This window comes from Danaus plexippus (assembly GCF_018135715.1).
Source record: "Danaus plexippus chromosome 13 unlocalized genomic scaffold, MEX_DaPlex mxdp_40, whole genome shotgun sequence".
NCBI classification, from domain to species: Eukaryota; Metazoa; Arthropoda; class Insecta; order Lepidoptera; family Nymphalidae; genus Danaus; species Danaus plexippus.
Window position 1 is genome coordinate 771,468 of NW_026869850.1, and position 17,732 is coordinate 789,199.

Genomic DNA, 17,732 nt, shown 5'->3' on the forward strand with positions numbered 1-17,732 from the left:
TAAATATTATTATTTGAATTTTTTATTTTTATTGTATCATAAATGCTTTTAAAGTCGCTGTCATGATTCAAATGTTAGATCTTCCAGGAAATCTTTATCTGTTTATCCATCGTCGCCATTTTCCTTGTTGTAGGCGCCTCAAATGTCATAATAATTTCATTTTTCAGTAAATTAAGTTTTCTTTAATGTTTTGCGTTCTTTCTTCTGTTTTATTGATGTCTACGTCTAATTTCCGGCCTAATATTGTGTTATTTGCATTAAATTTCTCAAATTGTGTTAGCGATTTCTGCCGACACTCCAAGGATATAATTGATGTTTTACAATGAGAGATCATCTTCGTAAAAGGTAGCGAGTTACTAAGACGCCCACAAAACGCTGTGTAAAGGGTCGTTTAGTGTAAAGGTCCATTTGTGATAGTGTTAGTTAAATAATGGAAAGTTGAAGTGGTATTATTGAGAAGTTTGCATTGTATGTGACACAATGAGCGATTCGCCAGGAGTAGAGTGGCTCCCGGCGTACAGCCCAGGACCACCGCGGCACAGCCCCCTTGGTCCAATTCCTCGCTTTCTTTATGAAGATGTACAACCGCCACTATTACAACAGGAAAATAACAACAAGGAAATTGACCAGAAACAAGACAAAAATAAAATCAAACACGCCAAACCTGCTTATAGGTAATGTTTTCCTCAAGCATAGAAAACCTTCAACTAATTTATTGTTGACACATCAGATAGGAATGCAATTGTTCTTTATTTGGTTTAGTTATAAAATTTAAAAAAAGTTACAACATTGAGTTAATACACGAATATTTCAATTCTAGTTGAAGACCAATACATGTAATGGAATATGCTAACAGAATAAAATAATTTTAGAAGGTCTTGCAGTTGAAAACACTGACAGCTTAACAATATATAGCATTTGACTGATCTTGATGAAAAATCTGGGTATTGTTATAATAGTTTGTAATAGAGACATGTTTGTCTAATGGTAACAATGTTTCCAGCTATGCGAGTATGATTAGATTGGCTATCAGCAGCTCGCCCAATGGAAAGATGACCTTGAATGAGATATACAACTACATCTGCAACGCCTTCCCCTATTACAAGGAGGCTGGCAAGGGCTGGATGGTGAGTTCTAACAGTAAATGTTTATTTGTTGAATGTGCTACGTGAACATCCTAGTAAAGTATTTCATTAAAATTGATGATGTTTCAATTTACGTAATGAGGTTTTTTGTCCTAATATCAGCTTTGTCATGTTTGATTATAAAAAATCTTTTTTATTGCTCTGTGAATGCCTGTTGCCAACTTATTAAAATGACTCATAAATTGGAAGATTTTTTTAAGAGCTTTTTGCTTTTGATAAAATTTTCATAACTATTTGGATAAGTCCTAAATTTATTATGTATAGATTTTGTACTTAAATTAATGAAGACACTCGTTATAAATCTGACTTCAAACACATTATACACTCAATCTCATTTTATTTCTTTGATATTTAAAGATAATTCACTTTTATTTCGGTATTCTGTATTGGTCTAGCGATACTGTGTTATGTAGATTGTGTTTTTTCTGCCTTTGCTCGTAGTTTTGCCATAATCTTTGAACATGTAAATAAGCCAAATTAAATAATATTTCCAATAAAACGATAATAAACTAATTATGATTCTCAAACACATATTATGTATAAAAAGATCATTTTTTTTAACTTTCCGTCCGGACAGACAACATGATCTGAAATTTTAAATTAATGAATTGCACATTTTGTTTATGGTCATGGAGCTACCAATGAATTATCTGAGTAATGTTTTTCTTGAAAAAAAATTAAGACACTTGCAAAATCCCCTTGAAGTTATGAATTAAGTTTTCTGTAATTAAATACTAGCAAACAAATAACATAGATAATATCATTAATAAAGAAAAAATATGTATCATTATGTAATATTATTACACCTAAGAGAGTGAAGCTGAGGTTAGAAGATATTGGTCTAAGAAATTTATATCACAGTACAATTTTACCTCATTATTTTTCATAGCAGTCGGCTAAAACAAGTTAAAAAAAGCATTTAATTTTTCTACAATGGTTATTTAATGTCCTGCAGACAATAGATTTCTTGTCCTTTATATAGCCTTGTTACGTACGCGCTACATATTATAAAATAAATGAACATCGCCGGGGTAACATCGTTGTATAGATAAAATATCATATAACAAGTCACGCCGCTGACTCCGCGGAACCAACACCAAGCCGTGTGAACCAGAAGATTCCTGATACCACACAAGCTATGGAATGGTATTGCTATCCTAACATCGGGGCAGTCATATAGTCTTAGGTGTAGGTTATAAGTTTTAATATGTAATTTTTTATTATAATATACATATAAGTAAGTTTCGTAGTTTTCCTGGAACCTCCAGTTGCCACCTTATATAATTGCCTTCTGATAGAGTAATAGGTCTTCTTGTATTTGTGTGCGATGAATGTAAATGTATGGTCAGTGAGTGTGAGGCGGAAGCAATTCATTGCTTCCAAAGACTCTGTTTCATAATTATTGGTAAAACACTCATTATAATATTCCAGAACTCTATCCGTCACAACCTGTCCCTGAACAAATGCTTTATGAAGGTGGCTCGCAGTAAAGACGACCCTGGCAAGGGTTCCTACTGGGCTATGGACACCAGCTACAAGATGGCTGAGGTCACTCCCAGGAGACGGCGCAGTCTACGAGTGAGTTCTAACACATAGTGGAAACATAAGCGAAGTTTTATAATTTTTAAAAACCCTTTTTTAGGGTTCTGTAGCTAAATGGCAAAAAACGGAACCCTTATAGATTCGTCATGTTTGTCTGTCCGTCCGTGTCTCACAGCCATTTATTTCCAAAACTGTCGGGCTCACATAGTTGAAACTTTGTAAGTTAATGTATTCTGGTAACCGCTATTCGAATTTTGAATAAAAATTAATAAACTTAGAAGTTGAAGGTGGGTACACCATACATGGAACTGATTAGAAAAAAAATTCAGCTAGCCTACGCGTGACTGGTGTCTATGGATAGGACTTTAAAAAAAACATTAAGGTTCCTTAAACCATTTTTTGCCAAAATCAATTGTTTGAAATATAGACGCTTCCAAATATTTCAAGGTTTTTATATTTCAGTAAGAAAAATTTCCCTTGATTAGGAGCTTCTTTCTACTTATTTGTCATTTTAAGAACATAATTATGAAGTCAAATGTCATTTACAAATGTTACTTATTAATTAATTTTATATACTGATTACACAAATATATTTTACAGATGGCGCCCTACAGTCCAGAGTGTAGTTCCAACAGTTCAGGAGAGGCCGGCGCGTCTGGAGTGGACGCCGCGCCCACGCCGCCCGCTACGCCCACGACGCCCACCGCGCCCACCACACCTACGACGACCACCGTCCTCAAAGAGGAGCCACTGGTCAAAGGGGAACCCAGTGAGTATGAGTTCAACATGAGCTAGATATAACATAGGCTCACCCACAGAAGTGGAGAATTGTGTCTCTTAATGTTGTTATATTATGGATTTATTGATTACAGACTTGGAGCACACTGACGACGCGCTGTCCGCCCTCATGGACGACGAGCTCATCACGGACGCCGATATCAGCAGAGGTAATACAAGCAGATTGTTACAATAATGTTATGTGAGGTAGTGTGTGGTGAGCTTATGTGACGCACCGGTCCCCAGAGAGCTGGTGGTGGTCGGGTGCGAGGCGGCACGTTTGTGTGGTGAGACACAGCGCCCTCACCGACGACTACGGCAACTTCCTGGACCTGCGTCACCACTGCGACTGTCCTCCGGACACACCGGACACCGCCGACCTCGCCGCGCAGGCGCCCACGACCGCGCTCACCCCGCCCTGGCACGCCTTATAACACGAGACACACATATCACACAGACATTGATGAATACATACATATATATTATATTATATTGTCTTTACCGATATTCAGAAACTTCAATATTAATGTACATAGTTGTGAGTGTGAACCGTTTGAGGGATAGTACTGTCCTATTGTGAGTAGATACGGTTCAACAATACGTGTAACAGAGGTCCAGTTTGTGGAACGTTGTATGGGACTCCCACAACACAGGGATCCAGCTAGTAGGAGACTTGGGACTCGTGTCAATTTCGACCATTAGAAAGTTTGGACCCAGTTAGTGCTAGCTCTTACAATGTAACGGATAGGTGTAAATGTATGTAAAGATTGTTAGGGTGGGATATATATTAGGTGTAAAGTATAGTAGCCACTGTATGCCAGTATTTTGTCAAGGAACGTATTTTCTTTGTTATTTGCCGTCTACAAGGTTTGATACGAGACGCGTCGCAGTGAGTAGCTCCAACTGACTGATGTACTGTCAATAACATATCTGCCAACTGATTCATACGATAGACTAGTGTCTAGTTAGTTACCTCTATAGCAAGTAATATAACGTATTGGACGCCGCTTTTTTACTTGAATAGAAATATTTTATATGAATTGTTTGAGGTATTTTTCCTTTTTTTGGAAGAGCGATTATATTCCAAGGTGAAAGAAGCGGCGTTCGTGTGCCGGGAGCGCGGGAGCTCTCCGAATACTTACATATTTTAGGTTTTACTTTATTAACTCATACGACAAAGCGTTTCACACACGACTCGCGCAATCCGTGTGGACGTCATCGCAGTTTCAAACCGGAACATTAAAGCTGAATCACACTTAACATATGTAACATGAACAGCCAAATATCGAAGCCAGTCGGATCGGATCTCAAGACGACCAGTATAACTAAAAAATAACTAATCCTTAAGTAACCTTAGTCCTTTGATAAAAAACGTACGGTTATTGTCGTTTAACCGATGCTTATATACGTAATTGTATTGTCGATAGTCGGGCCTATCAGTATCAGCTGTCAGCGGCCGAGCGTCGCGTGCCATAGATAAAAAAAATGTGTTCACGAATTAGATATACATATACATAATGTTTGTGGGATGTGTTTACACTACGTCCGGCACGCATCTATATACTTATAACTAATTGTAAGCGAAATATAAATATATTGTAATATTTTGTGTTCTTTATATTTCGCGCGTTTTTTAAAACGCCCGCGACGTGTCCTGTTGTAATTGTCGTTTGATAATAGATTGGCTCCCAAAACAACATTCCTTGCTTTCGATAATAAAATTCTAAAACATATATGTTACTAATATTATTAACACTTGTAATTATTATTTCGGATTCTAGTATTTTTAAGTATTCTTATAAAACATGATCGTTTCAAATCAATATTATATTACTTTGAAGACTCGGTGCGTTATGTAAGTTGCCATCGTTTTATTTTGATATTTATTTTTTTTCTGTGATAAAAAAAGAAACTTCATTTATGAAGAAAATTATTATTTACATTTCAACCTTTATCGTCATGCATAATACGAGAGCGGATCGAGACTGTCAACTGTCGACCGACGCTTGACGTGTCGAGACGTACCTACCTACTGATGTCGTAAAACTAACTAAGTAATATTAAAGTTAGTGGGTGTATATTATTATAGTTTGTGTACTAAAAGGTTATTTTCCGAGATCGCTGGTGTTGACCAGCGTGTCGCTGTGCTGTGTCGACTCTGTCGGTGCTCGTGGGTTCGGGAACCTGCTCCGCCTATAGATGATATTATCGCGGTGAATTATTTGAATTTATAATTTGTATTGGAATTCTTGTCCGCTACCATTTAATTTTAAGAGTAGAATGTTCTACCTCTAAAATCATAGTTGATGTACAATAATATAAACTTTTAACAAATTGTGCGTTTTTTTCTTTCTGCGTATTCGGTGTTTGTATGACATGGCGCATTCTAATATGCGTAGCCTTATACCGAGAGAATTTAAAGAATGTATCGAAGACTTTCGGGAATATTTACTAATAACTTAAAAAAAAATTAATACAATCTATTTGATATGGATTTCAATGGAAATAAAAACACCAGAAACGAGGGCAGAGAAGCCTCGAGCCCTAGACGATTAAAGATTATATTCCACGCAATTTATATTTACTAGATAAGTATACACTTGAAAATTTATTTTCGATCTTGTGAGATCTTTACTCACCAGTCATCTTCCAAAAGATTTATCTCAAAACTTATCATTTTGGCGACCTTAATGGCAAAAATGATTCAACTGATTCTTGTTTGTAAAACTTGATGGCTAAGCCTTTGTGATAGGATAAGCACATACAATAAATTAACACCATTTGGCCAAACCTTTTAATCGATCTCTCATGAAGTCCATTGTCAAAAAAAAATTGGGGGCAATGGAAATCGGACCTCTGAGCGTCTTATATACTTGCAACAGCTATGGAATTTTTATAATTCATCTGAATATTATTATGATTTAAATTTATTGATAATAAGTGTTCCAAAGCTTTTTAATTACGTGGCATATTATGACAAACATAATAAAGAATAAGACCAGACGATTACACCCCAGTCCCACACAACCAGACGTGTGCTCTATTTCAAGCCTCGATCTGAATTTTGAATAATATAGTAAATCCTGCAGCTGAAGAGTTTCTACTGCTTTTAACGATTGCAGAGCAGATGACGTGCAAGTGCAAGACTTCAAGAAGAATTAGAAGATACTTGGAAAGGCCTTTTTCGCGGGTTTTCTGCTACCACTGGCAGGCTAGAGCCTGTGACTAAAATTGATGTGATTCGCTATGAGTGTAAAGAATCGACTGATTTTTTTCGCTCGTGCATACAACTCTTTCTCACGCTAGTATCAAACTAGCTTTGAATATGAGAGCCTTTTCAGACGCCGGCTACGGAGAGACCGACCTATATAACATGTCGCTTATCCGACAACACACTAAGCACTCTTGGTTTTTTATGAAGCTACGCCGCTTCGTTCCCATATTGACATCTTAGGCAAAACAACTATTGCGTTTGTAAGAAACCGTATGGATCTTTAATATAAGTAAAAAAATAACTTTTTGACTCCTTCATTAATAATGCATCTCAAATGCATCACTATCACAACTAAGCAGTTTCAAATATGTCTAAGATTTTAGAATTAACGAGTACAACGATAACAACTCCCCGAGATCGGATCTCGTATCTCCTTTGCTCATACTCCAAGTTACTACCGTCACTCTACACACGAGGCGTTCCCCGCTTCTTATTCAGTAGCTGTCGTTAGCACTAGAATGTGCACAGATTGATTAATGAAAACATTTAACTCCGTATGTCGTGTGGCGGTGCGAACTCAGACTACGCATACAAATTTCGTCTCGAGGTCGCATACCCGAGCATATTGCACATATATTGCACGGCATGGACAAATTTTTTTGTTACATGCAGACAGTTTTTCTGCTAAAAAATATGTGAAACCTTATCCTTAATTGTTCAGTGGAACACAAAAACGAAATAAATAAAAGGCAAGATGATTTATCAACAACTTTAATGTTTGATTATATACAAGAGGGGTGACGGGCAACCCGAGCTAACAACATCGAGCGACGACGGGATAAATAAAACTAACTTAGAGAACAGGCAGAGGGTGGGGGAGGGGAGGGGAGAGGGAGGGGGTTAAATACCTTACACATACATAGTACAGACTATCAAAAATCAAATGTAAAATATATCACAAACATATTATATTTAAACAACTGCATCGTAACAACATTCTCTTAATTTCCCGTTGCGCGTCCGTCGCATACAGCCAGAACATCGCGTGCTACACACAACAACAATATGGTGTCATCATTAACGTCTAAAGGGTTCAACCTGTAATATTTATTGTATCTCATTATATTTCTATGATACGATAACATGCTATATACTTCAATATATGATTCACCGAAATTAAAGGCACGACGTAACATGCATGCACCATGCGACATGAGATGAAGGCGGACCGGGGTCACTCCGACCGACCGACTGACTCACCGACGATGAAGCTCAAAGAAAGCTCGAAAAAACTGAACAGCTCCGGTCGACTAACGTTACACGAGGGTACTTCTGACGAGAGGAATTTACAGTTTACATTACAAGGCCACAACATTGCACACGAAACGAAAAGACTAACTACATACTATAATATAACACACTGCCGTCCCACACACACGTCCGAGAACACACGAGCTCGCGACCGCGTATCTATTATATATATCGTGATGTTAGAGCCGCTCGCTGACAAACATATGTAAAATAATTACAAAATAAAATAACAACAAAGTTATCAAAGCTAGGTTATCAAGGATAAGACGAGAGGTGAGATGAGATGACGTAACGTAATAATTTAAACACTATCGCTATCACGACGAGCTCCGAAGAGACCCGGGATAACGTTCACAGCCCTCAGCCGCGCTCCGGCACACGGACATCACACCTGGAGACGGGAGGCGGCGCTGCGGCGGCCGCCTTGAGCAACGCGACACACTCCGGCGACGAGAGAGGGAGGCGCTCAGAGCGAGTCGCGGTGCCACACCCAGGTCCGCTTGGTGTGGTCGAAGCGGTGAGCGAGCCACTGCGCCTGCAGCAGCTCCAGCCGGTCCTGCGACAGGTACAGCGGCTTGCCGCGCTTCAGGTCGCGGTCCTCCTCGTCGTAGTCGTCGAGGTAGAGCGAGCCCCACAGGCAGGCCCGCCGGCCGCGGATCACTATGATGTACGTGGACGTGACCACCAGGAAGATGCCGGTGCCGCCGCCGCAGTCGGTCGCGTGCTGCACCGCTTCGGCCACGGCGCGGTGGCGGCAGCACGGCTGCTTGAGGCACACCAGGGTCCCGCACAGCAGACACACGGACGCCTCCTTGGGCACGGCGCCGCACTGCAGGCACACGCGCTCGTGGTAGTACGTGAACAGGCGGTCGTAGTCCCGCGGCAGGGCCAGCAGCGACGGCGGCGCCCAGTCCGCGTGCAGGGACCGCACCACGCGCTGCACGCCCAGCTGCCCGCCGGCGGCGGCCGCACCCAGCTGCCGCGCCCAGCCGCGCGCCGCGCTCGCCGCGTCCGAGGGCAGCGCGGCGTCGGCCGGGCCCGCCTCCGCCAGATCCAGGAACCGCAACAGCGCCACGAACTCGTCCTCTTCTCTGGCGATGTGAGGCAGCTCCGCCCCGTACATGTGCTTACGGAGGAGCGCCGCTATACGGAGGAACGGAACCACTAGCTCCTGGACCTGGAAAAGTCACATTTACATTTTAATAAAGTAAAGACTGCAATAAGATTTTCAGTAATAATCATAAGCTGCCAAAAATTTCATTAAAATCTTCAATTTGTTTTACGACTTTTCTCTGATGTGGTTTGATCGTCAATTGTGGGCAGAGTAACACTGATCACAGCCACATATAATACGATGGCACATATGTAGGTATAGCAGTAGCGTCGCCTCCTCACCTCCAGCTCCACGGCGTCCAGGTGGTGGGCGGTGTCTGCGGCGGTTCCCTCGTCGTCCAGCAGGTGATGTCCGTCCAGAGCCCCCAGCAGCAGCCGCGCCGCCTCCGCCAGTCCGCTGCCGGCGTCCCGTCCGCTTGCCGTTTGGAGCGCCGCACTCAGTGTGCCGCACGCACACAGCTGGTTCACCACTTGATAGTACGTGAGCGTGTACAGCACGCGGACGATACACGTGAAGTGTTCTGAGGAGGAAACGTCACGGTGAGAGGAGGAACAGCGAAGGACGACACGACTCGTCCAGTGGACTTACGGATATCGATGTGAGGCGGAGAGGCAGGGGCGAGCAGCAGGAAGTGCATGAGCAGTGCGGTGGGGTCTCTCAGCAGCAGCGGTACCGGGCGGGAGGCGGCGCCGTGCAGCGTGGCCGGTGAGCCGCTCCCAGCTGGGCCATCGCCGCCGCTGCAGGCCGCGGGCACCAGCGCGCGCCACGTCTCCGACACGCCGAGCCGCGCGCCGGCCGCGGACAGCGCCACGGCGTGAGCACCCGCCACCGCGATGAGGGGGACTGCGGGTGTGTCGAGTGCGTTAGTCGTACTGTACTCTATAGAGTCGTAGCGCAGCGGCGGGTGGGTAGGACGCGGTCACCTATGCAGTCGTCGCGAGGCTTGTACCGCGGCGCGGGTTGATGGACGAGCGAGCCGCCTCGCTGCACCAGCTCACACTCCAGGTTGGTCCTCACCAGGGACGCCACGAACGTGAAGATGGCGGCGGGCGAGGAGCCGTAGCGCTGCTTCAGCTTGCCGCCCGCCGTCGCCGTCATGTCCTCCATCGCTTTCCCCATCGCCTCCGACAGGCGACTCGGACTCTGAACGATAACATTAAAATTTAAGAGCACTGGGGAATGTAACGATTTGTAATTTTTAAGTTGAAAAAAAAACTGTTTGACTTAAGAAAACCAGGCCTAAAGCCTTAGTCTGAAGAAAATATACTCATTTGAATTTTAAACAATCTAACTACAGAAATGGCAGATCGTCTAATGTTACCGGCGCCGGGTGGTCTCTCTCCAACATGTCGAGCACCTGTGCCGCCAGCTGGTGGTGGAGGGGGGCGGGCGGGGGGTTTCTGGGCACGGCGGGGGGCGCGAGTGGCAACACGCTGTTAGCTAACTGGCGACACAGAGGACACAGGAACTCGCCGCGCTCCACGTGGAGGTTGTGAGGCCGCTGAGGAGCCGCCAGCGAGCGCAGATAGGAGCGGAGGCAGCGCAGGTGGAGGTGATGGCCGCAGGACTGCGCCGCCACGCCGCCCTCCCAGCCCACCGACACCGACAGCACCCACGAGTCCTGGTCGAAGTGCTGGTGGAGCTCGTCGTGCAGGCGGTAGTGGTGAGCGGCCGCCGTGGCGTGCTGCTGCTGGGCGAGACGAGCACGCTCCGCCTCGCACAGCGCCAGGCGAGCGCCGCCACTGCCGCGACGACGACGATGACCCAGCACCGACGTCGACTGAAACATACCGGCGGAGATGAGAAATTTGATGTTACTTTAGGAACAATAAAGTGTCCATGTGAGAATGTATAATGTAAGGTGGCTAACCTGCAGCAGTACAACGAGCCCTATAGGGTCGTGTGGGGTGGTGGGCGCGGTGGTGTTGCAGATAACACAGTCGTAGTCCCTCTGCACCTCCTCCTCCCACTCCATGGGTGCGCCCTCCATGCTCTCCATCGCCGACATAAACTGCTGTTGTCTCCTGGCGAACTCCCTCATGAGCTGCTGCTGCCTGTCCCTGGCCCTCCTGGAGCGCTCTTCCTTTTCCCTCCTCTCCCTCGCTCTCTGCTCCGCCTGTCTCTCTCTCTGATGGGGCCAGAGCGCGCGCCTCACTTGCTGCACGGCGGCGGCACACCGCGCGTCCAGGGCGGCCAGCTTGTGCACCAGGAGACCGATGAAGTGGGGCCCGTCACCTGGAGGCAGATTTATTATTCAACATTAATTAACTTTTTTTACTCAGAAGTGGGAACGCTAGGTATAACAGCTAAATCTCTTTACAGCCTATTAAGAGACTTGGATCTGTCCAGAACTAACATCAGTTCATTCTTACAACATACTACAAAGGCAGCCCCTAATGGGTTCGCCTCAAATTTATTTAGGTAGAGCGAGGAGCTTGGACGATGGAGGTGAGCGTTTAACGCGCGTTAGATAGGGGCCCCTTAAACCTACACCTGGGTCGCAAGTCCCAGGCACAGTTGAAGCTCCTCTCCCTGTGACGCGATGGACCCGGCATGCGCACCGTGAATGCATGGAATGCTGCGAACTTTTCGTCACAGCAGCCGGTACTGTGTCGTGTCACTCACCGATAGGTTCGTCGCAGGCTATAGCCGGCTCCTCCAGCGAGAAGGAGTCGAGTCGCCCCGACAGCTGCGAGTGAAGCTTCAGCAGCAGGGATATGATGGACTCGTTGACGGGGATCTGCTCGTCGGTAGGAGTGTGCAGCTGGAGCTAGGGGCCAGGTCACAGTGGATCAGTCGAGCAAACGTTAAATATATGTAAGTAGAGTTTTCGGTGGTGTACCTGCGTGTCAGTGGAGGGCGGCGTGCTGACCATGGGCGAGGGCGGCGCGGGCAGGGCCGGCCTCGTGTCTTGCCACGCTGCTGCCTCCAGCTCTACACATTATGTAATAAGACATGACCTCATACTCTATCACATCGCATTTCCTTAATTTGTATGTCTTTAAAATATCATTCTGTGGTGGATTCATTGAAACCATTCGTTTAGTGTTTTGAGCTACTGTAAGTTTACATATGTGGATCTTGCCATAAGACATTTTAAATAAAACAACCAGTCTCCGTGAGGGCTTGTACTAGACTGAGTGCAGTATAGTTTCTATTTTACAGACTTACAACAAATTGAGCTGGTTAACGTTCATGACCGCTGCATCACACTATTTATTTAGATTTAATCTTTCAAATATGTCCTTATATTTCAGACACGCATGAGGAGTGTGAACGGTCCCACCCACAGCAGGTGTTGGTACTCACCGTACTGCACGTCTACATCGGGGTCGATGTCTTCGTGGGCATGTGTGGTGAGAGCCAGCGCGTCTCCCATGTTCACGTCGTGCAGGGCGGGGAGCGAGGGCAGCGCCAGAGCCGTGCTGCCGCCCGCCGTCTGAGGGTACAGCGGCTGACACAACACACGAAGGTTAGTCTTAACAACTACTGAATATCACTTATGACACGATACTCAAAGGCGACGATAAATGAATACTAGAGCTAATAAAAATTTAATGAAACGGGATTCAACCTACTAAAATTCCCACCCTTCGCCAAAACTGACTACCAGTGACTTTCACCTCTCTCCTAATCTCAAGGAAAACTCAGCCGAAGAACTCGAAACGAATCGACAACAACGAGGTGTTGAAGGCAGGGATGCTTGGACAGTCAACATAATTTTTTTTCATAGGGACATACGGGAGTAGAAAAAAAAGGAACTAAATGTATTGACTTGCTAGAAGATTATGTCTAGAAAAATTTGTTTTTCTTGAATTATTCCTATTATATGTAGTTTATCATGCCTCTAGGATCTCTCCTCGCACATATTTCCGAGTCTCTGTATCACCGTCACTACAACCGTCACTACAACCGTTACAACTCTCCTCACATACCTCCAGCGCTCTTATCTCCGGCGTGTCTCCTCCGGCGTCCGAGGACTGGTCGTCGGACGCGGACCGGCCGCGCATCATCTGATAGAAATAATTACATTAACATACACGACAGTAACTGATCATTATAACGGGTGCACAGCGATACCGCAGTATCTATATATAGTATTAAGGAATTTTTTTTTTTGATCTTCAGGTACACGATGTCAGTAAGTCATAGTATCAGTATGTGACCTGTGTGGACTGTGGCACGGCGAGCGCGGTGCCGGCCCCGGCCTGGAGCGAGGCCGTCTTGTGAGACCCCGGGCCCGCCTCGCCCGACCCCGACCCGCCCTCCCACTCGGTCTCACCTATCGACGGGAACACAGTCTATACAAAATACTCTATAATTAAGTACCATTCTATAATAAATGAAGTAACGGTCCGTACTGTCGGAGTGGTGATTGTGTTGTGGGGCGGTGTGCCTATGTAGGGTGGTGGCGGGGGGTGCAGCGGCCGGGGTGGGGGGCACGCGGACCACCACGGTCCGTGCGTTGTCACACACCGAGCCGCCGGCGAAGGCCCGCAGGAGAGGCACGCCCGACACGCGGCCGCCCGCTCCCCGCCCGCACGCCGCCACACACACGTCCCGCTGGAACCATAACACACGACATCATTTATTATCTATTGCTTTACTATGATTTACCATGTGTCGTCTCTTGAAACCAAACTCGAAGTCTTTTCAGACATCCATCTTAAGCTTCGCAAAAAAAATTGTATTGAATTAAGTTTATGACTGAAGAAGTGGAAACGCTCCATATTCAGTCGGAAGCTTCAAACAACTGCTCAGTATATTTCGTGTCCGTGTGTACGCACGTCGTGTGTCTTCTGCCTCTCAGCGGCGAGGTCGGCGGCCACGGCCAGCAGGTACACGGCCAGGGCGAGCACGTGGTCAGGCGGGGCTGGCGGGGCGGGGGGACCGGCGCCCCCCTCCGCCTCGGAGGCGCCCTCCGCCGCCCGACGGCGGACCCCGCGGTGGAGCACCGCCAGCAGGGCTCCGTGTAACACACCTTGAATACAACACACTCGCGTTACTATTAGAATAGAGCTGTAGCCTCGAGCAATGAATCTATTCAGATTGTGTTTTCCCTTGTCTGGGTCTGGCATTGTCAACTAGTCCTGGATATCTTAATGTCAGCCAGTCCTTACATTACAGTAAACACATTTTAGTAGTATATATAAAGTATGAGTTATCAGTTGTCCTTGTAATTGTTCTTGTTGATACAATTTTTTTGCCCAATATTTCGATTTATATTTATATTTGTTTAGTGTTCTGTATATCTGTCTAAGTCGACACAACCCTCCTCATGGTGTAATCGCAGCTCAGTGCCATACTAACCAGAGGCGCAGAGTTCCCTGGGGTCCCCAGCGGCCTCGGGCGGGGGCAGGGCGGGTCTCAGCGGCGGCCAGAGCGTCCCCGTGCAGGTGCCGGGACTCCCTTCAGACTTCTGCTTCTCCCTGACGCTGCAACACAACACATGACGTCAGCCATCACGAGGCGGTGTCCCCGGCGGCGGCGAGGTCGCGGGGCCGTATACTCACAAGGCTGTGAATCTGTCCATGGAGGCGTGGAAGTCCCTCCTGTGCACGGCCCTCCTCAGCACGTGGAGCGGGTCGTAGTAGCGTGTCCACACCACGGCCCGCGGCACGAACAGACCCTGCTCCAGGCTTTCCGAACACTTGGGGGGCGCGCGGTACACTGACAGCTGGGTGGAGAGGGGGGATGGATTAATGAATCGAATTCAGAGAGAAACTCGTAGATTGTCCTCAAATCAAATATATACAGTAAACATCAACCAGCGGCGCCATCTATCGGTATTCAAACCAAGTACACTATATATAACATGTTATTGTACTGTAAGAGCTATATTATTGTGGAGGTCAATTAGAGCCCCTCCAGTCGCCCCTGCCCGCGTGTCACCCCGGCCCACCTCTTTGAGAACGGTCTCGAAGTTCCTGGTGTGAGCGTTCCCGGACCTCTCCGGCATCAGCTCCAGCAGCTGCGAGTGTGTCTTGTCGCCGGCGGCCAGGAGCGTCGCCACCTCCAGGCGGGACTGGGTCAGCTCGTCGTTACCTGCGTATAATGTTTATGTTCGTTGAAGGACGCTCTGTTACATACTGGAATATTATAACTTAGAGAAATCTTTTCTTTGTGTCGTTACTATGCAATACGGTGGTACATTCGGGGATTACATATAGTTAGTTCACCTAGGAGACTTGATCGGCGATATCCGCGGTATTATTGTCAGAGAGATGGGCTTGACTTAAGAGTATTCCCATCATTACATACAACTGTTATGAAATATTCCCGCAGGAAGTTTACGGGATGAGGGGATGAATTAGTTACATTATAGAATAGTTTTAACCACCGAACATCCGTTCAAGTCCACAAACTTCCACAGCTATAACATTATTAGGACATTTATTATGTTTGTCTATCTTTGTATTGTCGTACCGAGGTTGGTCCGCGAGGACACCAGTATCGCCAGGAAGGTCAGCAGTCCCTCCACCATGGCGTCCTGCTCGGAGGCCTGACTCGCTGACATGGGCGTCATGCTCAGCCACTCGCGGACACCGAAACTGGATAAACATTAATAATAGATCATTATTTGTTACGAAAGATATTTTGGTGATAATGTCTTTTTGCATGCACTCACACATCAATACACATGTCGAGGAACTGGTCGGCCGGCAGGTGAGCGGCGCAGATCTGCAGCCAGTAGATGTCCATGTCTACCATGGAGTTGCAGAAGTTGGCCTGGATGTACGTCATCGCCTGGCCCTTGATCTGCAGACCGTTCCTCACCCACACGCCCGCCAGGATCTCGTAGAACAGGCTCTGCGGTGGACGATATGCATCGTAAGAGAGAGCGGCGCAGATGGTTTAGTGTGAACATTGAATAATAATGTTGTTGTTTGTCTTAACCTTAATAAAATTATACAAAGACAAACACAGAGAGTTCAGTGACAATTCGGGATTTGGCTTTGTCATTTTTATATTTTAAAGAATCGCTTTTCTCTTTCGGTCTTGCGATATTCGTGAGTTGTTATTAATTTCTATATGTTTGCTGCTGTACTAATTATTTATTAATACATATATATTGCGTGTCTGTGACTTCCTCAAGTGGAGAGTGTTTTGTGTTAACTTTTGGTTATTTCAACATGTTTTCCTCGCGCAGGTTTAGTTTTATATTCCTATGTAACGATCATCTCCCTTCAACTGTGCATGTATTAATAATGTTTGTGGGTAGTTACAAGTTTTCCATATAAATCATAGATTTCGGTACCAATACATTTAAGATTAATGTTTAATTTGTATAATACCCAGCATATGGTCTTTGACACTACTGAAATCATGGTACCGCTCGTTCAGAGTTCACAAGACTGTGAACAATTTAATTAAAGAGATATTACATCAAAACACACTTTATTTTTTTTTTCTTATATACAGTTATTTTGTTAGACTTTTGTTTACTAATATATATTTTTTTCTCTTTTAAGTATATTTTTTTACAATACTTTTAATATTTTGTTTTGTTTATCACATCATAAGTATATATTTACTCGCTGCAAATGAGCTGTTTGTTGTTAGTACAGTAATTAATAGTTAATCGTACGGAGCGGCTCCTCGTTACCAAATATATGAGACGTTATTACAAATTAACAAACAAATTACACTAATGGAAAGAAGATCCAAGTATTTAAAAAACGATTTTCAATCGATCGTATCGCGAACGAAAAAAATTAAATAATATTTTGAATTTTGCAAAAATATATATATTTTCGACATCACTTCAATCTGAGACGAAATGAAAACTCTCAGCATTCAATGGATCCATCGTTGCAGGGAGAGGAGCTTCAACAGTGCCTGGGACTGGCGACCCAGGTGTAGGTTTTAACTTTTATTTTGTTTCGGGATTATATAATATAGTTAAAAATTAATTTCTCCCAGTTCCTCTGGAACACCCGATGTATATTACAGGTACAACATACGAACAGATAACTTAATTGGTAATAAATATAAAACATCACACACTTTCACGGTGAAAGATTAAATTTATGCCTTTCTTGATCTTTTAACGCAACAGACGCCAACATTACTTGAAGCGTTTCTACAAATTATTTCCATATATTTTTTAAAACAAACAATTTTTTTTAAACATCAAATATAATAAAAACATAAATTAAAAACTAAAACAAATATTGTTTTCAAGTCACTTTCATTGTAAAAAAAAAACCAGTCTGAAACAAAATTTTGTCTAAATGACTGTTTTGTGTAACTATTGTCTAGCAGTTTCAAATGCATAATAACCTTAGCGTTGTCCTGATCAAAATATTAGTGAGATGTGTAATTTCTATTTATATAAACTTACAAAAACTTATATACGTATTATTCATGTAAAAATAAAATGTTTTGGTTAGTAAAAATTATTACGCATTAGAGTGAAAGTTAAATGAAGGCTGACGCGCTGTTTGTTGTAACGAAACGTAGACAGACAGTGGGAGAAAAAACGTCTTCAAACTACGACAGTGTAAAACATTCCATCTACGTGTATTTGTTTTTAAACATATACATAGCAATCAACATAATAAAATAGCGGAAATCCCCCGGCTTATTAATTTAATGTTTATATATTTTTAAATAATATTATATTATA

General features: G+C 44.4%; 2 protein-coding genes across 3 annotated transcripts in view; one reads left to right on the forward strand and one right to left on the reverse strand.

Moving 5' to 3' along the window:
• The first annotated feature begins 106 nt into the window (after positions 1 to 106).
• LOC116770202 (forkhead box protein J2-like) lies at positions 107 to 5,799 on the forward strand. Its single transcript, XM_061527991.1, has 6 exons — positions 107 to 674; positions 1,004 to 1,127; positions 2,577 to 2,723; positions 3,288 to 3,456; positions 3,560 to 3,634; positions 3,711 to 5,799. The coding sequence occupies exons 1-6, from the start codon at positions 481 to 483 to the stop codon at positions 3,896 to 3,898; spliced, it is 897 nt and encodes a 298-aa protein (XP_061383975.1). The 5' UTR covers positions 107 to 480; the 3' UTR covers positions 3,899 to 5,799.
• A 1,634-nt stretch (positions 5,800 to 7,433) lies between these two features.
• The window catches only part of LOC116769963 (E3 ubiquitin-protein ligase Ubr3), a 35,494-nt gene continuing 25,195 nt past the window's right edge, over positions 7,434 to 17,732 (reverse strand). Inside the window, exons 10-28 of one of the 2 annotated variants that reach the window (XR_009753667.1) lie at positions 15,732 to 15,913; positions 15,530 to 15,654; positions 15,006 to 15,148; positions 14,617 to 14,780; positions 14,414 to 14,538; positions 13,891 to 14,084; positions 13,465 to 13,666; positions 13,270 to 13,385; positions 13,039 to 13,116; positions 12,413 to 12,557; positions 11,946 to 12,037; positions 11,729 to 11,873; positions 10,974 to 11,338; positions 10,425 to 10,883; positions 10,027 to 10,246; positions 9,692 to 9,946; positions 9,385 to 9,623; positions 7,939 to 9,166; positions 7,434 to 7,776 (exon numbers count right to left, since the gene is read on the reverse strand). Coding sequence is in view for 1 of the 2 variants with exons in the window: in XM_032661198.2 (XP_032517089.2) it covers positions 8,456 to 9,166; positions 9,385 to 9,623; positions 9,692 to 9,946; positions 10,027 to 10,246; positions 10,425 to 10,883; positions 10,974 to 11,338; positions 11,729 to 11,873; positions 11,946 to 12,037; positions 12,413 to 12,557; positions 13,039 to 13,116; positions 13,270 to 13,385; positions 13,465 to 13,666; positions 13,891 to 14,084; positions 14,414 to 14,538; positions 14,617 to 14,780; positions 15,006 to 15,148; positions 15,530 to 15,654; positions 15,732 to 15,913 (3,960 nt within the window). In the remaining variant the exon portion in view is untranslated. Of the gene's footprint in view, positions 9,167 to 9,384; positions 9,624 to 9,691; positions 9,947 to 10,026; positions 10,247 to 10,424; positions 10,884 to 10,973; positions 11,339 to 11,728; positions 11,874 to 11,945; positions 12,038 to 12,412; positions 12,558 to 13,038; positions 13,117 to 13,269; positions 13,386 to 13,464; positions 13,667 to 13,890; positions 14,085 to 14,413; positions 14,539 to 14,616; positions 14,781 to 15,005; positions 15,149 to 15,529; positions 15,655 to 15,731; positions 15,914 to 17,732 lie in introns of both variants that reach the window. The other variant, XM_032661198.2, reaches the window with a different exon arrangement.

Coding starts and splice junctions, on each gene's coding strand:
- LOC116770202 (XM_061527991.1), top strand. CDS start 481: ATGAGCGATTCGCCAGGAGTAGAGTGGCTCCCGGCGTACAGCCCAGGA. Junction 675..1,003: donor CACGCCAAACCTGCTTATAG/GTAATGTTTTCC, acceptor CAATGTTTCCAG/CTATGCGAGTATGATTAGAT. Junction 3,457..3,559: donor ACTGGTCAAAGGGGAACCCA/GTGAGTATGAGT, acceptor TATTGATTACAG/ACTTGGAGCACACTGACGAC.